Source organism: Capsicum annuum, chromosome 3 (assembly GCF_002878395.1).
Source record: "Capsicum annuum cultivar UCD-10X-F1 chromosome 3, UCD10Xv1.1, whole genome shotgun sequence".
NCBI classification, from domain to species: domain Eukaryota; kingdom Viridiplantae; phylum Streptophyta; class Magnoliopsida; order Solanales; family Solanaceae; genus Capsicum; species Capsicum annuum.
In genome coordinates, this window is record NC_061113.1 from 253,766,729 (window position 1) to 253,789,222 (window position 22,494).

General features: G+C 36.4%; 1 protein-coding gene across 2 annotated transcripts; it reads right to left on the bottom strand.

Annotated features, from left to right (window-relative positions):
• Positions 1-1,409: 1,409 nt before the first annotated feature.
• Positions 1,410-20,866, bottom strand: LOC107862291 (pre-mRNA-splicing factor ATP-dependent RNA helicase DEAH1). 2 transcript variants are annotated; one of them, XM_016707813.2, is made up of 27 exons: positions 20,368-20,866; positions 18,871-18,969; positions 18,656-18,789; positions 18,348-18,545; positions 18,149-18,226; positions 17,960-18,046; positions 16,888-16,921; positions 16,628-16,682; positions 14,722-14,781; positions 14,514-14,585; positions 13,847-13,910; positions 12,796-12,875; positions 12,599-12,666; positions 12,459-12,516; positions 12,195-12,252; positions 12,027-12,095; positions 10,942-11,010; positions 10,732-10,821; positions 7,547-7,633; positions 7,247-7,362; positions 7,093-7,159; positions 5,463-6,509; positions 4,922-4,984; positions 4,112-4,336; positions 2,600-2,662; positions 2,423-2,495; positions 1,410-1,747 (listed from the first exon to the last, which is right to left on the bottom strand). In XM_016707813.2, exons 2-27 carry the CDS (start codon positions 18,962-18,964, stop codon positions 1,704-1,706), a joined length of 3,153 nt encoding a protein of 1,050 aa, XP_016563299.1. In that variant the 5' UTR covers positions 18,965-18,969; positions 20,368-20,866; the 3' UTR covers positions 1,410-1,703. The 2 variants fall into 2 exon arrangements, with proteins under 2 accessions (XP_016563299.1, XP_016563300.1); XM_016707814.2 differs by lacking the exons at positions 18,656-18,789; positions 18,871-18,969; positions 20,368-20,866 and having other exon boundaries at positions 18,294-18,435.
• Between the last annotated feature and the right edge of the window lie 1,628 nt (positions 20,867-22,494).

The following is a 22,494-nucleotide window of genomic DNA, read 5'->3' on the forward strand; positions in this document are numbered from 1 at the left end:
GGTGATGGCGATTGCCGTTGAATTCCCTCTTCCGGTTTTAATACGAATTAACTAACCTATGGTTCTTTTCAGATTTGGTGAGACGCATTGAATGACTTGTGAATTACAACTCTACTGTATAACAATTGGGGCATTGTTCAAGGTTCCAAGTTGATGCCAGACAAAAAGAATTTCTGTTGTAGTTTTCCATGCAATGGTCTAGGATGTGGCAAGCTTGTGAATTTCAGCATGGGACGCATTTAATTTGGCAGAACTGGCAAGACTAATAATATGGTTATGACTTAGGCATACTTTCAGTTTGACAAAATGATGATAAGGCAAACTTATAATTCCTGACATAAAGCCACACTCTTGAGTCTTGACATAGGTCATAGCAAAAATAGGAAATATACTAAGATGAATGACCATTTCCCCAAGGCCCTTTCTTTGATCTGCAAGGAATATTAGTCATGCCACAACATTGTGTTAATTGCAATGAGACAATGGAGACAAAAAACAAAAGCCAGGAAAAATCTCATTAATGTAAATGCAACCTTTCAGAAAGCAAATGAAGAAGAATATGTGGGAGCTTACCAATCAACTTTATTATCTATAATATGTGTTCACATATGAAAGCCAAATTCCTGGACGCTGATTAGGACACCAGGGGAAGAGACATTTTCTAATTGGACAGCTTGCTTCTGTTTTTAGAAACTCAAGTGTAAAGGTAATGATGACATCTAGACAGAATTCAACAGAACTTTGCAGGTCAGATTTCCTGTTTCTTTGCAGCCTATCCCAACAGAAAAATCCACATGGAGAATTAAAGTTACAATAAGACTACAAATAGGATTCTATACAACCTTGATTATCCATTTCTCACACCAGTCCTGAATAATACTTCTTCACTTTGCTCCAGCTTTCATATTTGGGTGAAGAAGTGTTGCAATGGTGCAGGATATGTTGGCAGACCATGACAGCCATTGCCCTCAACTATCTCAAATCACAGCACGGAATAGTCTATGAACCAGGCCTCTGATGGTGTGGTGAAGCAGTGTCGTGAAAAGAACCATGTCCCAATAGTGTTCGTTTTGGATTTGGTGGATTTTGTTTCCAGGGCATACTCAACTTCGGTTACGGCTGCGACTGCAATGGCCCAACGGAGGTTTTCAATACACTTTCGATGGGGTTGGAGTGTTCAATACACTTTTGATGGGGTTGAAGTGTTCAATAGGAACTAATGTTAGTCGAGGTGCCAAAACGGATATTATTGGTGTCAACTTTCAGGGGCCACCTATGTATTTGGTTCTTCTCAGTAATCGACAGTATTTTCCTAGGACAACTCAAAACCAAAACCATTCCAAAATCATCATATCTTCCTCGTGGATACACAAATGGCTTAACCACAAATACATTGCTAACACACCCAGTAACTCAAAAGGGAGGTGCAGTTCATTCATTAGAAACTCCGTGCAACATAATGTAATCAGAAAGAGGCACCTACAGAGAATTACAATCCTCAATCTACATAAATGAAAACAAAAAAAATGAAGAATCTACAAAATTGTATATACAGCTATCTAATTGTATCAGCTAACGTCCATGGACTTCTTCAGTTGGCAGAATCCTTTCACCTTCGCAGGATAATGTGCAAAAATCCAAGTCTTAACAAAAGCCACTCCCTTGACGCTGCTCTTTGCGGGAAAAAACAGGGGGGGTTGATCCTAAGATGCACGGCCGATTCCGCGAGGCATTTTCTTTGAGCTAGCTGCATTCAGCATATAAACATCGAGCAACAATATTAGGTTACTCAAATGGAACAACAAAATCATTTTTTTTTTCTTGAAGTCAAATTCAACTGCCAAACCTCCGGAAACTAATTGCCTCAACAATTAATATTTTGGTCCTATGCACCAAGAGGATGCCCCCGATATGCATTTAAACTCTATAGGATTATCCTCTAAATATTTATCCAAGCACATAAGCATTTAAATTTCCAAGGACCATTGACTCTCTAGTTCAGCAAAGCTCAAACTGGATCTAACTCTCGAAGTCCTAATTGTCATAAGATATTAATTCTTTCGATAAATGAAGCTAGTCGCAGCTTATAAGATACCATTCTAGTAGTAGGCAATTACGTATATGACTACCGAAAGTAAGATGGCTTCATTTACTTCTACTGTAGAAGTTTTTTCATCATTTGAACAAGTGCAGTCTAACACTCCAATGAAATCAACAAATATTTTGTTGAAAACAATAATGAGTACCGCTAGTCCCTTGCTTAAACCGAATGTCCAGGTTGGATTGCAGGCCCCTCAACAATGAGACGGGGGACTACTCTTAGTACTGTGCCGTGAGGCACCAATAAGGCAGCCAGACCAACAGAAACTGAAAATAACAAACAAAACTACTTGCTGCCATAAAAGACAGTAAGAGCACTTACCGTCTTCGACATCTTTCAACTGATAGTAGTGCGGAGCTATTTCTACAAGCCATTCTGGTTTAAGTTCAGTAACCTGCCAGCACAACCCCCAATTACAATCTCTGTGAATCATTACAGCTAAAATAATAGTACCCTGATAAGAAAGAAAAAAGAACAGAGGAAAAGAGATGGACTAACCTGCCGCATGTACTCCTTAGTCGTCAGGACCAGTTCATGGTAAACAACCCATCTGGGAAGTACCTACAACGTGCAAGCGTAAAAGAGTAATGATTTTCATGAAATTACTATTATCATCAAGGTCACATTACAAGTCTTGGCAACATAAAATACAAAGACAAAAAAAATATGAACAAGGATTTGAAAGCACAGAGGAAAGAACAGGGGAAGATAAGACCTCATTGGCTGGTTGAGACGGTCAAACAACATTAATAACATAACCTTCATCATGGGATGGAAGTAGAATCAACTCTCGGAGATTGGGGTTGGGGTTGGGATTTGGGGGGTTTAAGATATGAATTGCTTTCGAAAAAGCCAATATATCACAAGCTGTTAGTAAGGGGAAAATCAAGTTTCCTATACTTACTAGTCTTGACTCTTGAGGTAAGCGCAGCTATTTTACTTGTCAAAAAGGCGACTATATTGTGAACATTGAAGAAAAAAACAAAATGCATATGTCAGAGCAAAATATTCACGTGAAAATTTACACCACCTAAATCATTTATGCCATGAGATTTTGAAATGGTTGAAGCAGCAATGCATGATGAAAGGTACAATGAAAGAGGCACTTTCAGCTGAAAATTTAAAAGGGAGGAAGGCCACTTGAAGCGCCTGAATGTTGCCCCACTAGCACCATGTAGGTCCTGTGGAAGGAAAAAATAGTAGAGCTGCCGGCAGGACAGCGTACAAGTGGATGTTATAGTGGTGCATCACATAAGATCCCGGTTCTTGGTGCACTCATAAGATCCCAATTTGTCAAGAAGATCGAATGTTAACATTACGTTGTTGATTCTCTGCTTTTTGATATTTTACTTATGTACAGGAGTTTTTCCATTATTAATAGAACTGTTTACAACTACATACCCAGTGTGAACCCACAAGTGGGGTCTGGGGAGGGTTGAATGTACCAAGTAGAGAGGTAGATAGGGAGGTAGTTTTCGATAGACCCTCGGCCCAAGAAAAACATTTCAAAAATTGATAAAACTATTTTTACCTCATCAAAAAGGAACTGGAAGGATTGAAATGGGAGGGATGGGGGAGATCGGGCCCCGTTGATCGGTAGGGGTCATAATTAGCTAAACAGCACGGAATTATCAGTTATCAGGGATAATCATCCAAAGACTAGTACATCCTAGAAGGAAACCATGAATGAGCGACCAGATAAGCTCAATTAGTAAGATTAATAAAGAGAGCCTTAAGGATACATCGACAAGTAGGCGGTTGATCTACAATCACCAACTTCAAATCGTGTTGGCATCTTAACTGTACCATATTTTTGGGTCAAGTACAGCGATGAAGCAAAAAAAAAAAAAAACTAAGAAAGATATACACTCAAAATGTCCATTATTATATTAAGAACAGTAATCATAAGTTTCTCTTGCATCTTGAGTTTGTTGTCTCAACCAAGAAATTTATTCCAACATTTTCTTTTCTAATTATTTTTCCATGTTCTTAGTAAACAAAAACTTTTACCTGTGATAAACCTGAGCTGGGGTGAATGTTAACTGTCTGGGGGTGTTTAACAGTTCGATAAGATCCATTCTTTTGTAGTTTCGCAGAGTGGGGGAAAAATCCTGATGTTATAGCCTTCTTTATAGCTTCATAGTCATTAACATTTGAAGTCAATTCAATTTCCACTCTTTCCAGCAGGCCCTCCAATTGATCTCGGATATCCCTTGCTCTCTTCATGCTCCTGACCTGGAAAGTTAAAAGAACGGTTTAATTAGACATTATAGGTAGCAATGATGAATCAACTTCATTCACAATTTAAAGTTGAAATCCCTCCCTTGAATACCCTTTCTATAAAAGTTGCAGTCCAGTCAAGAACAGTTCTTTCCAGTAGTCATGTTTATGATACAACAATAACAATAACAGCTATGCCTAAGTCCCAAGAAAGTTGGACTAGCCATATGAATCCCCATTGTATATAAGCCTGCACGTCTAAATCCAATACTATAAAATTCTAGAGAACGGAAAAATACTAAATGCCATTTTTAGCTAAAGCCCCATAGATGAAGTTATCTCCTAACGACAGTGGTGAATTTTCAAACATAACATGGTTTCACAAAAATATTTTGTAGCACCAGAACCACAAGTCATAGCTCAATATGCATTTTAACGGGCTAGATGGCTTCCTCCAACAAGGAAAAGAAGAGAGCTATCTACGCGTAGAGCAAGAATTTGAAAGTAATCTGCAAGCATTTTATTCAGCTATTAGATGTCTTCTTTCTAACAAGAAAAAGAAGAGACTATCTCAGCATAAAACAAGAACTTCATAGATACCTGGATGTAATTTTCATAGCACCACTGAGTTGAAAAGTTTGTTTCCTTCCAGGAACTGTAAACCTAGAAAACAGCCATAGATAAAGAAGATTACCTTTTTAAACATGCATCCAAGCAGCATCTCTTTATTTTCTTTTGTTCATTAACGGTGACAAGCTAAACTTTCAAGGAACTAAATAACAATAGTGTATTCTCATGACATGACAATTACTTTGAACTGCTATAACGACATCTTGTTTCCCTTAACATCCTACAGATGCACCCTCCCCATACACCAAAAGAAACATATACCTACATGGTTGTACTAGTATTCAACCCCAGAAATCTCACCCTCTTTGAGGCAAGTCTGCCATATAAAATTGCTTCTACTTTGTCTATACGTGGATGCACTTTGGATAAAGAGTGATAATTGATCAAGGAAAGATATCAATGTGAAGCAGATATGCAGATTGCAGAACACAATATCATGCAGCTAGAAAAAAATTATACTGACCAGGAATATGATTGTGCCAGAACAGATTATTATCATTAAGCAACTAACCTTAAGCAAAGCGACATGATCTCCCACATTGCCCACATGAAAATTCATCCGTGCATTATCTGCGTGTACTTGTTTGTCCTTTGGACGATAAAAGATTGAATTCCCCACAGAAAGCATAGCAGCAATACTTATTATTTCATCAGAGCACTTGTACTTGTCAGAGGCAACGATCATCTTGGACAGCATGGGATCTAGAGGAAACTCAGCCATTCTTCTACCAACTTTAGTCAGCTCGCCAAGCTTATTAAGTGCACTGAGGGCGAAGAGCAATTCCAGCGCTTTGAGTAGAGCTTCAGCTGGTGGGGGGTCCATGAAATCAAAATTCAGCAAGTCATGAATCCCAAGGCTCTTGAGAGAGAGCACAACATTTGCAAGGTTGGTCCTTTGTATTTCTGGAACTGTGTTATCATCCAAATCATTCATGTAATTATATGCAGTGTATAACCGAAAGCACTTTCCCGGACCTGTTCTTCCAGACCGACCAGCACGTTGGTTGGCAGATGCCTTTGATATAGGAGCAACCAGTAATGACTCCATTCCCGTCCGAGGGTTGTAAGATTTCATCTTAGAAAATCCCGGATCAATAACATATTTAATCCCATCAATTGTCAATGATGTCTCAGCAATATTTGTAGCCAGGACAACCTTACGAGCCCCTTCAGGAGTGGGCTCAAATATCTTGGCCTGTAATTCTGTTGGCAGGTTTGCATATATCGGGCAAATTATCAGCTCAGCAATTTTTGTTCCCAGACCCTTTATCCGGTGCTTAATGATCTCCTCCGCTGTTTCAATCTCCTCCTGCCCAGTCAGAAAGATTAATATGTCACCATCACCCGGGGGTTGAGTTACATGGATCTGAAGAGCAGTGACCACTGCTGCATCCAAGTAATCGGCCTCTGGAGCTTTCGTGTAGTGTATCTCAACTGGAAACCGCCTTCCAGGAATTTTAAAAATTGGAGCACAGTCAAAATAATCACTAAACTTCTCTGCATCTAGAGTCGCACTTGATATTAGCAATTTCAGATCAGGCCGAAATCTGGCGATATCCTGTTATAAAGAAAGTAGATTGTTAGCGACAGGAGAACCATGGGGATGCAGTTTCAGACAACATTAGTGTAGCAACTGAAGGCCAAAGTGACAAATGCAAATTTGTTACACTCAATACCAGTTCATTAAACCATAACCCACCAGCCACCATAAAACTAAATCATTTGTCTGACCAGGGAAGGGAAAATAAGAGTGAACAACATGTTGCCTCTTTCCTATGAGAATGTTAAGAAAAAAATCCTTTTCCTTCCCCGGAGCATCAAAGTAGAACTTTGGGGAGCCCCACAGAAAAACCTTTCCACGAAGAGATATTTTAATTAAATTTCCTCCATGGTTCTTTTCCTGAAACAGGGAAAATTAAGACAAATCCAATAAAAACTCTTATCGAAGACATGATTATTGTATTTACGCAAGCCGCTTTGACAAACGAACAAGGAAGAGTTCACAATTTCAGCTGCTTACCAGTTTCCAAACAAACGGTAACTCCCAATTATTACCAAGAGTTAGCCATCATTTTGAGATCTAAAAGCTACTTGATTCAAAAAATAAATAAAAATTAAAGCCTAAACTAGGGAAAACTTGCCTTCACCAAGCCAAACAAAATATCCGTTGAAAGTGTTCTTTCGTGTGCCTCGTCGACCATGATGACACTGAAAACCGAGTAACTTAATTAGAGAGATAAAAAGGTTTGAGAGCAACGTAAGGATAACAATAAGAGCATTTACTACAGCACAAACCTATAGCTTGCTAGATCAGGCTCACCAAGGAATTCTCGTAACAGCATCCCATCGGTCATATATTTCAGAATCGTTTTCTCCGAGGTGCAGTCTTCAAATCGAATGGAGTAGCCAACCTGAATGAAATGGAATTAATCATTACATATTGGTCAACTGATCTAAAGATTGACAAGATATATCTCCAAGTTCTAAGGTACAAATATCATTTGAAAAACAAGAAAGCTTTAACAAACTCGCTAAAAGGAGCAAGCATACCATCTCTAACTAATAAAATGAGCAAACATATCATTTAATGCATACCTCATGGCCAAGTTTGACTCCCATTTCTTGAGAAACACGTGCAGCAACACTCATTGCAGCAACTCGACGAGGTTGCGTACATCCAATCTATGAGAAGCAAATATTAGTCACAAAGACCATAGAAAATATAAACCATAGAAAATATATCTGATCCCATTTCTACATCGCTAACAACAGGCGTTTGATGGCTTCAACAACAGAGATAACATTGCCTTGAAAATAAGATCACTACAAAAAAAAAACCACAACAAAACGATGGTTCTCAAGTTCAAAAACTGTTGTCTATTAAAAGAACACAGAAATTGGGAAAGGACCTAGCTGTCGTACAATACAAATTACAGGCAAAAAAGCCCTGTAGGACCCATGTTCATCTCCTAACCGCCTTCTATATTCCCCCTTCTTCGGGTTTCTCGCTTGCTGCAAGGGCAATAGAGGACACCTGTCCAGGAGGTTCTCTCCAACACACCTTTAGTTGGGTAGGGACAGATTATCCTTCCATGCTCTGGCCATTGAACATGTAGGTGTCGTGCATTATTTTGACCAACCGAACCTACTTTTCATTTAACACGCTGTAACGTACAAAAGACAACAGTAAAAAGAGAGAGACATGAAAGTAAGACGCAACGACTCCCCAATAAGATGAGCTAAAAGTTCCCTAAAGGCAAAAAAAAACACAAACATTCAAGTCACAATCAAAAAACTTTTACAAGCCATGACCATGGAGAAGTCCTCACAGAATCAATTAAATACTATAATGCAGGATACTTGAAAAATACTCTCCATAATAAAAAAAGGTAAAGGCATTGAAATAAGGAACTTTTACCAATATAGAGAGAGACAATCCAAATCATACACAAGATACATTAATGCCCTTAATAATTCATAAAAACTATGTGGAAACAATTGAAACGTCTTTGACCAGAGGAAGAGACAGAACTGTCAAGAGTTGCAGAAACAAGACCGACAACCAAACCTAAAATAACAGAAAGCCAAACAACAAAAGCCAGAGTTTTATATTAAGCAGTTCTCAACATTTAGCATAAATAGAGATAAGGAAGTTTTCTCAACAAGAAAAAATAGAGGTGAGGACACTTCTAGATTTTTGCTCCATTGGGGTAACTTAATAAGTGTAAATGATTATGACTAAGGGTGTGTTTGGTATGAAGGAAAATGTTTTCCTAGAACATGTTTTCCTGGGAAACAAGTTGATTTCTTACTTGTTTTCTTATGTTTTGGTCGGCGGATGGAAAATATTTTTCGAAAAATATTTTCTAACATTTGGTTGGTGAATGAAAAAATATTTTTCAAAAAATACATTTTAGTGTTTAGTTAAATCTTAAAAATATATTTTATAATCCTTTTTTAAAAAATAAATTAAAAAAATTAAATCCTTTTTTGGGAAGGGAGTTGGTAGGCGGGTGGGTGGGGGTGTCAAAATAGTTAGTAGGGGTGTGGTAAGAAAGAGTTTTGAATTTCTTTTGTTAAAAAAAAATTAAAAAATTGGCGGGGCAGGGGGGTTATGATACAAGCATGAAGAGCATAAAAGAGTACAAGGTATTGTCAAAAGTTCAAGCTTCGGAATAGGCAAGTGTTTGGAGCCTTTTAAAGCATTGGCAAGTTGAAGGAGGAGAAGGGAACCATTACACTCAAGAGGCGCCTTACTTGAAAGACAAGATGGACCTTGCACACTATAATTGGACTCAAGAGGCGCCCATTTTTATGGCTATTATGGTCCTTTAAGACTTTCTTTTTACACTCCAAAGGAGCACCCTTCATTAAGGATATTTTAGTCTTTGTTTTGTAATAGTATAAATAGGCACCTTAGCTCTTATTTTCCTTAGTTTTCACATAATGAATTGAGTGAATTTTCAGATTGTAATATTAGTGTTAGCTTGTAGTATTCTCCTTCTCCTTAAGAGAGAGAAACCGAATTAGGGTTAGCACAATTGATGGATTTCACTTGTGTTGACAAATTGGCAAGAAAGGTGGGTTTTGAGGAGTGTGAATTCCCTTGGTCCACCTAAGAGGAAGGTTTGAGCTTCTATTGGTGAGGTGTGATTAATGGTTTGATACACCATCTTTTGTTAATCACTTGGTAGAAGTAAGGGTCTTTCTATCTATCTTTACGTTGATGCAATCTTTTTCTTCATCCCCTTTCTTTTGTGTTGTTTTTGCTTGCTGATTTTTGCATCTTGTGTGTCCATTTTGTGAATTCCTAGTCTTCTCTTGTATCAGGGTTAGTAGGAGCTGGGGGTCAGGGTAGGGGAGTGATGGGGAAAGGGGAAGAAAAAAATTGAAATTTTTTAAAATAAATTTAAAAAATTTAATTATTTTTAGGATAAGGGGTGGGGGAGGAAGGATGGGAGAGGGGGTTGGTTAGGGGAGTAGGGAGGGAGGGTAGGGGTGTGGGGTAAGAGAAAAGTTAAAATTTTTTAATAAAATGTAGATATTATTTTTGGAAGGAGGCTAGTAGGGGTAGGGGTGGGTGGGATGGGGGTAGGGGATGGACTAAGAAAAAATTTTGAAATACTTTTTAAAACAATTGAATTTTGAGGGTAGGGGTGGGGATAGGGGTAAGGGTAGGGGGTGGAGTGGGGGTAGGGGGTGGACTGGGGGTAGGGGTAGGGGTGGGGGTGGGGTGGTGTCGGGGTGAAGGTATTGGGGGCGGGGGGCGGAATAGATGATTTTGAGAATTGTATGAACATTTCAATTTTAAAGTGAGGTTGAAAGAGAGTTTTAGAAAAGATTTTCCTTACTTTTTGAAGGGAAGTCGTTTTCCTTAGATTTAAGAAAAATAAGTTGGTTTGGAAAACATTTTTCAAAACATATAAGCCAACCAAACATGAGAAAACTGGAAACATTTTCTGGAAATGTTTTCCTTCATACCAAACACACCCAAGTGATGGACTTCTTGAACTCCTAGAACTAAAGGGTAAGTCCTCTGAACTTTTGTATCATCAGCACTTTCTTGGTGCTTATCTGAATATCCACACGTACTTATCGAATAGGAACTGTAAGGTAGTATATCCCTCCACTTACTATGTGACATTCTCTTAGTTCCTACTGCATCCCTATGTATGCTAGCTAATGCCATATGAGAAAACAGTCTCTGCCTCCAAAAATAGAAAACATCCTCTATATTTTTGGAGGGCGCGATACATACTCTCTATAAGAGAGATCCATACCTTCCCACGTTTGGTATATCCAGCCTCATGCAGATACTGTGGTATCTGGGTGGTCTTCCCGGATCCCGTTTCTCCAACAATAACAAGAACCTGCAACAAGCACCCAATTTTAATAGTGTCCACACAACAATCTTAGCGGAAAGAACATTACAATTACCCTCAGACCCCCAAAGAAAAGTAAAACAGATGCAAGCAACCGAACAACCTAACCTGATGATCATTAACGGCTCGGAGCAAATCATCCCTGTATGGATACATTGGTAGGGTCTTCCTATCCTCCTAAAATGTATCCATGAAAGACAATTAGTATAAATAAGTTTCAACAAATCAAACATAAAAAAATTGGAAGGTGCAACCCGTGGTCTATCTAGCAAAATTGGTTTCAATGAGAACTAAGAGGTAGCGATAATGTGAAAAGGCCAGAGAGCAAAAGCGAAGGATACTAACAGACAACTCAGAACTTTATAGATGCAGACCTTCGTAATCAATTTCCATCCACCGATTCTACAAAGAGAATCACCCATTTTGGCAATATAGATTAAAAATTTTAACTCAATATGGTCAATGTAATCCATTAGTAACTCCCACCTTGCAAAGTACAAAAACAAAAACCTAGACGAACACTCAAGGCTATACAGTTAATATATACACACACATACACAGAGTAGCTTTGTGTTTTTTCTTCCAAAAGTATACTTAATTACTGGACCTCATTTTTAGTGAATAAGTAGTTGGGGAGATGATACAACCCATGATATACTTTTTTATTGACGATCCATAATATATTATATGAATGAAATCCACAGAAAGCATAATTTCATAATTACTTGATTTAACAGTTAACACACAGATACATACAGCCAGTTTGAAGCCCCAAAGCACAACCCATCATAGTAAAAGGAAAAGAAAGACCCTGCAAGGCCGATAACTTCTACAATAAGCTAAAGAGATAAGAAATGGTTTAAGTGGGCAGGGAAGGAGAGACCAGCACTATTCGCTGTAGTATGCTTCAGCTAGGCCTAAATGTCCCTTTTTAGTTAGACTTAGACGCCCTTGTGTCTTCTATTTTATTCATATCTACACTTCCACTCCTCTTCTTCAACCACATTTTGATTTCAGAGCAGTGATATTGATGTCATACTTATATTGAACATAATACACACGAAATTAGCCGAAGATAGCAGTCTTGCACATATGAGAAAATAGCAGTCTTGCACATATGAGAAAACTATAACAAATAGTGGAAAACCATAAGTGTTGATTCTATTGCACAGCATGAAGCTGATAAATCATACCTGGAGTTTTTCAAATGCTGATTTAGCCATAGTTTGCTCTATTGACTCAGTGGAAGGCTCTTGGTCAACCTAAACACAAACCAAAGATAATTCTTAAAACAATTATCAAGAAATTAGCAATAGAAGATTTAGCATAACTCGTCAACAGGGTCGAATAAGAAGGCATACATTAACACCATCCATTACGGCAGCCTTTATGAACTCAATTTGATCTTCAAACACATATCTGCACCAAAGTGTTTTTAGGTTTTAAATAATAAGATTTAGGTGGAAAACATGTTACCCTTCAGATCCTCGGTACACTAAAATGCACTATATGTAAAAGCACAGAAGCCAATTCTTCCATACCTCCTTTATGCATGTACATTGCACACATATACGGGAAAGGAGAGGGAGGAGAAAGAGAGACGCAGGGGAGAAGCTAGAACTTACTGATAGTCCTCCGATCTTGACTTCTTATCTTTTGACCCAAATTTAAGTGTCGCCTTCCCTGTGTTGCGATAATTCCAAATTTAGAGACTCGAAAACTTCTAAGTTCATAAAAAGTTTGAGTAAGATGAAATGAAGATTACCAATCTGATGTTCCTCCCATGCTTCTTGTTCAGCAAAAGGATTCATCTTTTCAGCAGCACCTGGATCCCTGGAAATGACAAAACATAATAGAAGACCATATGAACTTCTTAAGTTAAAAAATAAGACCAACAAACACCTTTCCACAACTCTATATTCTAGAGCAACTGTAAGAAATATCTTTAAAAATATAACTAACCTGTATCGCTGTGAAGCCACCGAAAATCTCTTTTCCTGATTTACACCACCTTCAAGATCATAGGCATCAGGTATCCTATACTGCATTTAAAACAAGGCATAAAGTTCAAATTCCGTCTACCGGAATAAACTTATTTCATATCCCCTATTTCTAATATTTTTGTAATTGATTCATGTATTCTTCAGATTGGTGGAACTAGTTACAAAGCATCAAATTCACCTCGCCTTGATTAGGAACATAACTACCTTTTGTGAAGACTGAACCCCTTAACCGAAAAATTAACCTATGCAACTAAGGTAAAAAAAAAAAATCCTTGATATAGGTTCATATCTCAAGTGTGACAATTCTTAAATTTGTTTGCATCCCCTTAATTAAATTTCAAGCTTTGCTACTAGCCATGATTTAGACATATTATGAATAATTTGGTATATTAAACATTGGATAAGAAAATAAACCAAGTATAAATAATAATATAGGGCTTCCAATAATTATTAAAATTCAGATTACAGTGCACACCCAACATCCTATAGTATATTTCAGAAAAGGAAAGAGCAGAAACAACATTTGAGGTTCACTTCTTCAGTTCTTTATACTTTTAAGGACTTCAAGAAAAGGTACAATCCTTTAATATTTTCTGAATATGAAAAAAAGGGATAGAAGGCTATTTCTCAAGAGTACAAAATCAGTATCAAGCCTTAAGAGAATATATAAGGAAATAATATTGTTAGCGGATCAAAAAAGTGTTTTTCATAAAGAAAGATTAGTGCGAGGAAAGCTAATCCTTTAGTAAGAAGCACCCGCACCCAGATGTAACCTTGATTGGATCAAACAAACAAATAACTCACAGGGAACAAAAGACAAAAAGACAGTGATTTTAGACCTCATTTTTCTTTTTTACTTTTGACTGTGTGTTGTGGGGGAGGGAAAGCAACGGAGATACTAAAGAATATGACAAGCAAGAAATCAAAGCACCAAAATGCAGAGACAATAAAAATAACGGATGTAATAAAACATGTTCTTGGAAACGATAAATATTCAGAATATTAATTACCTCGTCCATGTCACCAGTATCTTCTGATCGCTTCTTAACTAGTTCATATATTTCCTTCTTATATCTGCAAAATTATACAGGTCCTGAGTACACAGAAGCATATGCATACACAAAGCAATCCCGCATTCAACAAAGCCCACTGAACAGAATGTTAGACCCAAAAAAAAAAAAAAAAGAACCAGAAAAGGCAAATGCAGGAAAGACACCAACTCCGCGTTCACAAGAATTCACTTGGTAATCATTGGAATCTTCATATGATAAGGGAACGATATAGAGAAGTAAATCAAGTTCATAACCAAAACAACAACTCATGTAAAGCTACCAAATTCCCCAAAAAAAAAATTGATGAAAAACAATAGATGAACTTCATGTTAACTAGAATTAGGACTTCCACTGAAGCGGGAAAGATAAGCATGTAATACCCATCCATATATTAGCTACTAGAGGAGAATGACAAACACAAGTCACTTTAGGATTGAATATCAAAACAGTATATACTCTTCACATCATGCAATCTCTTAGTAGCAACAAATAAGTCATGAAATATACAAGTGCCACGGAGCGAGTTCACTATAGAATCAATTGCAGGAAGAAATCAGTCAAAACAAATCTCAAATTAAGAATTTCCAGACTGAGCATCAAAACAAGGGGGAAGGTCTATCCTTGCCTTAGTTCACGTTCCTCTGCTTCTGTCAGCTTCACTCCCTCAAACAAGTATTGCTCATCTTCTAAATCATCTCTGGAATACCATAAATATGGTTAGACATTGACCAGTAACCACAATGAAATAATTTCAGAATATATCACATAGAACAATGCAGTTTACTTCCATATAATAAGTGATGGCAAAATTATAATGTACAATCATGTAATACCGGAGTTCCTCTAGCTTCTTCTGCTCCCGTTTCTTCAAGTACTCTTGTCTGGAAACTTTCCTGGATCACAATGAAATTGGGATGTGAGTTTGCAAATTATGTTAAAATGTCAAATGAAGTGCTCAATCTGCAAAATCACAAAGATTGATGGGTGATAATGTAATTCAAAGCTCAGGAAGATATTGCGCCGAAATAAACTGTTTACAACTTTACATAAGTATATTTGTTTCATATTTCTGCCCTAAATTCTTCACATAGCTATAGCAGATCCGACTACTGAGTCCTGTAATTTAGTCCTTCATGGAGGTCCAGATGCCAAGATAAGTACCTCATCCCAAATTGGACCATGTATTTAAAATTGAATGACGAAGTAGTTTCCCCCCACCCCCCGGCCCCAAAAAGATCCCACACAAAAAAGGGTAAGAATAACAAACACAGAAAAAAATAGTGAACACTAAATGTGGAACTTCATGCCCTAGAAAATGCAATGTGTGAGAGTTATTCGATCAATAACATAATATCAGTATATTTCAAAAAGATATAGTTATGCATTAATATATTTCAATAAGATATAGTTATGCATTAACACCAAGTGCTTATCAATTATGTCCCTAACCAACCCTAGAATAGATAAATAGGAACATAGTTCTCTAGCACAAGACACTACAATGTGTCATTTTCTGTCCTTCGTACTCTCTCTCCTCTCAACTCTGAGATGTAAGGACATAAGAGTAAGAGGAGATGGGATTGTTGATCCCTGATAGCATTTTTTGGGTTTTGTGGACAGAAAGAAATAGGAGATATTTTGATGGTGTATCAACTCCCAATCACTCTATAGAGGCTAGGTGCTTAATGCTTCTGTTTAGATGGCACAATTTGTTCCGTAGTTTCTCATGACAACTTTTTGCCCTGTTATAATTCTAGACTAGACTGTTTCTGATATGGAGCTAGCTCAGTTTTATTCTTGGATGCAATATCTTTTGTAATTTTGCATCTTCTTGACGCCATCAATGAAACCATTTACTTCATCAAGAAAATGGAGATGGGATTGTCATGAAATGATGTTGTTTGGCACATGTCATACAGAGGGCACAAACCCCCACCTGACGCAATGGAAAATCTCAAATATGGACTCCCATATCTTGATGTTCTTTTTATTAAGAAATTCTTTTATATGAAGTAAGAATAAAGGACAACAGATGAAATCACACGAGTTGGAGACTAAAGAAGATAAAAAGAAAGAAAAGCTATTTGAAGAACGCCGTCGAGTCTTATTTAACTGGCTAAAAATGAAAGAAGTATGAAATAATTCAGACAGACGAACTCCACATCAGAAGCACTTATTGTTCCATTTATACTTTTGATGCAAACTAGACAGTCGGGATGATTTGACAAATTACTTTGGTCGAACCTGTTCTTAATCTGTACTACTTATAAAATCACCTTTTAAGTTCTATCAAAAAGCAGATAAACCTGAATTGAAATTTAACTTATGTACCAACAGCAGATCTATCTATTGTTTGGTTTCTTTTAGAGTGAAATATTCAAATAACCGAAAAAACTGACATCCAAGCTCTAAGCCAAGAAAGTCAAAAGTCTCCAATTTAAATCCCTCACCATCATCTACGAACAAGAAAATTTATGTTTTCCCAAGACTAAAAACATTGGAGCTACAAGACCTATTTAATCTACCTCCTTTTTCTCTCTTCTTCCATTCTTTTTTATGGTCAGTTATTCAAAACATACTTCAACAACCTCGTTGAATAAAATAGATAAGTAAGAACCACAAAAAAAGAGGCATTCCAAGTTAAGGATGAATTTATGTGGCTACTAAAGCAGGAACTTTTCTTTTGCAAGAACAAGTTAATAATAAAAGAATACTGAACAAAATTGTATGGTGACTAACCTTAAAGATCCAATGTCATCTCGTTCCAATGCATCAGACCTCCTAATTGCCTCCTCTGTCATTTATTTGTGTATGAGCTCATGTGCATAAACTGTTCTTTCTACTGAAGAGCAGGAAAAAATACAACAAACCTAGTATATTTTTTTGAGAAGGACAACAAACCTAGTATATTCCCACTTTTATTCCCACAAAGTGGGGTCTAGAAGAACAAGAAAATAAAGAAATAAATATACAGCAAGAATTGTATCTACAGTGGGTACCTTCCTCCTTCCTCGTTAATTTTGGTTCTGCCAACTGTTATGGAAAACAAAATACCACATTAGAACAAAGACGGATGAAAAAAAAATGTTGGCCATTGGCATACAAAAAATGAGTCTGACCTTCATTAATACAGAACGAAATCATATCAGACGATTTGAACAGTATAGAAAAGATGTAAAAGCAGAAACACAAATAGGTGTGTGGTATTCCAGCTAAAAGCTATCACAATTGATGTTTAATAGTAAAATAACACTGAAAATCCGGGTGCATGTGTGACTCCATTTTACCACCTTCAAAATGAAAAGCCCAACTAACCAAAAGAGGCCTTCAAAAAATAGCTTTTATCAACGCAAAAACACAGCCAAAGCTTCTTCCTTTTTTTAAAGATGGAAGTATTTTACTAAGGCTGGTACCAAGAAGGTACTGCAAAGATGGAAAAGAAAAACACAATCAAAGCATGTGATGCTCAAACTGGCAACCTATTAGAAAATGATGAATATGACAACAAATAAAACACAAAAACCCCTTAGTGAATATGTACCACAATTTTACACTTTCAAAATTAAAAGCAGCAGAGACATTCAAATAAAAAACTTTATCAACACTTGCTGGTTTCAGATGCTTAATTCCATTGTGAGCTTGCTCACATCGCTATCCCAAACCCCGAAAAAGGACAGGGTTGTTGTGGTAGGCTGTTAACTGTAAAACTAGACAAACTAGTCAATTCATGATGTATCCTTACAAATGTTATTCATACGGCTGATCCAAATTTGTTAGGACTGAGTTATTGTTGTTGTTTGTTTGTTGTTGCTGGTTTACGATGCTTGAAAATAGTAAAATCCACAAGAGAACCCCATTATATTTGTAATTGTAAGGGACCAATCTCTAAATGTCGAGAGTGCATCCACACTTCAATTTTACAACTCTAAAACAGTCAAACTAATAGATTGATTTACCAATTACTTGTACATTCCTCTTCACCGAAAACAAACCTGACAGTAAATTCAAATCATAGAAGCACTGCCTGGTATCTAAGCACGCAGAGGTTCAAACAATGTTGAGTTTGCCCACCTTTCTTGTCCCTGCAGCATCTCGCTCTCTGAGATGCCGTTCCAACTCCTCCCTCTCTCGTTGGTCCCGGAGCATTTCTTCTTCTGACTGCAACAGAAAAATATGCAGTTAACGTCAAGTGGATCGGGAGTTGTGAGTATGGAGAAGGTGAACAGGCAAAAAATTGATACAATACACCATAAGTTGTACCTCAGAGTTGTCGCTGTCATCTTGGTCTCGAGAAGTTCGTCTCCTGACCCGTCTTTCGTCCACCTCATCTGGAACTACCTGCACCATCATATTCAGTCAAAACAAAGCAACTTGTTAAAACAAGATCCAATATACAGAAGCTTACCATCAGATATAAAACTGAATTTTATCAAGAAGAAGAAGAGTATAAGCACTATGCCTCATCATCTTCATCTCTGTGGGTCTCAACCCTCTTCCTGAACTTCTTTTTTCGTGTATCCTCTTTCCTAATCTGAGAGGGAACAGAATTGCTTTCCACGCCGACAATATTGTCATCTTCCTCATCAACCTCCAAAAGCGTGTACGTCTTTTGCTTCCTCGCCAACGTAGCAGCCTCCCTTTCTTGTTGTAAATATAACTAGTGCAACAAGAAACACCAAGTGATATGAGATCAAGCACAATGTTTTACCAAAAGAATTTCCCCTAGTCCGACCCTGTGAAATAACTGAAATTGCAAGAGAAACTAACATTTGGCCCTGTCGACTTGCGCTCAACTCTTGAAAAGATTTCTTGAGCAAACACTCTCGTTTCACTGGAGGATGACATACCCATATCATCTACAAGCTGATTTGTTAGATTGGAAGCTGATGAAGCTTTCTTAGCTGCATGAAAATGATATTATGAACAATGTTGCCACAACAATTGTTTATTAAAATCAAAGAAGAAAGAAGATGAACATGTACCAAGATTAAGAACGTAAGAGACAACTGTTGACTGTGAGTACCCCAGGAGAGACATCAATCTGTCTGAAACCCAAGTCCTCAATTCAGACCCCATTTTTACTGCATTAAACGGCAAAATGCACAAAAATGGAAGTTAGATTTACTAATATGCATCTTCACATCAACATTGCAAGAGTTACTGCCTCTTCATTACACAAATCTAGCAAATGGTTCATTACATAATGCCCTGCAGTTGGTTGTGTTTTATACAAACCAGACAATAAGCTTTTTATCTTTCTAAATAATCATTATTAGTAAATTCTCTGAGACATTGAAATCTAAAATAGCTTCTTTTTTTTGGATAAGGTGAAAATTTTATTACAAATACTAAAATAGTAATCAGATATGAATTGATACTTGACAGAATATATCAATGACAATGCTCACTGATATCATGATTCTTTTAGGCTTTAGCACACTGTCTTATGCAGTGGATCCGCTTTGAAAACAATAATTGTTGAACCAGATATCAGTAGACAGAGTAAATAAAAAGTCTAGGCTAGAATCTAATTCAATGCAAAACCAGCTTGTCTACCATGAGTATGACCCAAACTTTTGAAAACTAAAATTCCATCTAAATTGCTTCCTGTATTTTGGACCCAAGGAGCTAACTTATAATCTTTTATTCCTTTTTGTTGACAGGCAGAGAAGCATTGTTGAGGTGGCCAAGGACACCACGGTTATCAAAAAAAAAAGAGAGAGAGAGAGAGAATGAGAACTATTAGAACCGTGTGGAGTTCACCATCACTTTTTTTTTTTTGATAACGGTGGTGTCCGGGCCAGCTTACGCGCACCTTGACTAATTCCATAAGATATATATCACCTCTCACCAGCAAGGTAACTCTCTGTCCACCAAGACTAAAATAGATGGGAAGAAATCACCTAGTGTTTGTCTCTTTTGGGAATTGAACCTGAAACCTCATGGTACTCAACCCAACTTCAGTGAACCACTAGGTCACACCCTTGAGTTCAACATCACATTGTAGAGCAATCACGCATGTGAAGTGAATAAAGAAAGTTAGCTTGTAAAATCACATAAAAGAAGTGAACTAGCACCCAAGGGTGTGGCCTAGTGGTTAATGAAACGTGTTGAGAGCCTGAAGTCTAAAGTTCAAATCCCAACAGAAACAAAAAACACTAGGTAATTCTTTCTTCTCCTGATACATGTTGTTGGTGGAAGGTAGTAGTTATCACATGCATTTAGTCTAGGTAAAGTTATTTGATGCTATAGATTTAGTTGAGCTGTGTAAAAATTTGCCCGGACACCACGGTTATTAAAAGAAAGAGAGAGAAAATGACAACTATTTGAACCTTGTTGAGTTCAACGTTGAACAATCACATTATTGAAGGGAATACAGGCGAAAGCTCGTAAAATCACATAGAAGAAGCAAGTGAACTAGGGTTTTATCTGGAAGAGAGGGACATATAGCTCTCATAAGTTAAGGATTGAGAACTTACAGGTAAATTGCCAGAAATTCACCGGAGGGGAATATTTAAGTTCGACGGAAGATTCGCCAAATCCGGCGGGCAAACGGAAGTTGAATTCTGTTGATTAACTGTATACCCGAGCCGTTAGAAGGGTTTTGGCTTGTTAATTTTGATATATTCCCAATTAGCTCCGCTCTTGAGGCAATGGGGATCTATTAGAAACTAGTAACAATGCTCCTTGGTTTTCTCAGTTATTTGATTACAAAAACAAGTTCATGAGGAGATTGTTCGTATTATAGGAGGAATTTATATTAAACAGCAGTACCCTATAATTCATGTTCAATTCTACTTTTTTATTGAACTAAATTTGATCAAAAAATATTAGTATATGTATTATACTTTTGTTATAAATTTTTATTTATTTGGAAAGTCTGTATAAAAAATTTGATAGTGAATTTTTATATTTATGAAAAAAAAATATACAGTATAAGAAAATCTAAATTACATGTTCAAACAAAACATCAATTTCATTTCATGATTTCTAATCATTATTTCATATCATGATTTTTTTCTCACATGGCCAAACGAACCGTAAATATCAATAATAAATTCAAACTTTTAAATTTATGAAAAAACAATATCATGAAAGTCACAAATTTCAAAAATCACAATAACAAAAAATGAACCATGTATCATAAATAGATAAAAATATAATAGATATTACTTTATAAAAAGTTATATCTAACTTCAAAAATCGATCAAAAATATAAAAAATACATCTTAAAATGTGAGTCTATGCATGTTGAGTCATTTTCTTACATTTTCATCAAATCGAATAATTAACGTCTGTTAATTATTTGACAAAGATCAAAAAATACTTACTTTTAACAAAATTAAAATATCAAGACGATACCATTTAAACCTACCCCAAATATAATGGATCATTTTTTTCGTCATTTTCTCTATATCTTATTGAAAATAGTGTCTTAAAAAGTACTCCCTTCGTTTCAAAATAAGTGAATTGTTGGGGTATTTATTAGTGTTTCAAAATAAGTGAATTATTTAATTTTTTTCTAAATTTGTCCTTATGATTTGACAATTAATTAATTTTTGAAAAAGTATTACAAAGTCAATTTTTTCTTTTTGGGGGGTAAAAATGAAAAGTTGTATTAAATTTATATCTTTAATGTTTTTACATTAATATATGTGTCAAAATCTAATAATTAATTTATTATGAAACGAAGGGAGCAGCAGTTTACATATATTATACACAGATAAAATGTGTCGTGCCTTAACGGGCATCATGTATCAAGATTAATCACATTTCATGGTATCATCATCGAGTTCTTCAATACGTCAATATATATTTCATTGCATTAATATTAAATTTTTTACTATTGTATTTCTGTTAAACATCATCATATTCAAGTTGAGTATTTAATGTGATTCATTATTTTTTTTTATTTTTCATCCGATGTCTGGTACCCGCATTGGAGTCTGACTAATCTGAATTCACGCCGGGTAGGGCCCCATTTGGAGGGTAGCGCTCCCAACAGAGTTTTCTCCATGCCCAGGATCGAACCCTCGACCTCTGGGTGATTCATTATTAACTATGTTGTACCAATATTATCACGTATGTCTAAGCTACATCACTGATAACTCATGTCACAGTACATGCCAGCGACATTTGGAAATGTATGATCGGTAAATCAAATTATATATAGAGAGATGTGTGTGTGCAAGGACGCGCGTATATTTATTACGTGAATTAAAAATACTTCACTTTTTTTACGAAGCTCAGAGTGATGCATTCGTGGGGAATTATTAATATTTCTTTTATTGGGTTTATATTACTATATTTGTTTTCAATACTTCTCTTTTTGTATATATATTTTTTTCAGTAGAGTTTTTTTCACTCTTATTTTTATCAAATTTGTTTTTAAATTTTTTTCTTAAGCCCATTACTAAAAAAACTGCGTTTAGCAACAAAATTTACTGACAGATCAATTTCCATCACTATATAGCGACGGATTAGCGACGGAACATTCAATTTGGTCGTATACATAGCAATTCAATTTTTGGGTATGCCATTAGCAACGAATCAGTAAAAGAATTATAACTCTGTCAATAAATAATAGCGGGAAAAAATGGAGCCTA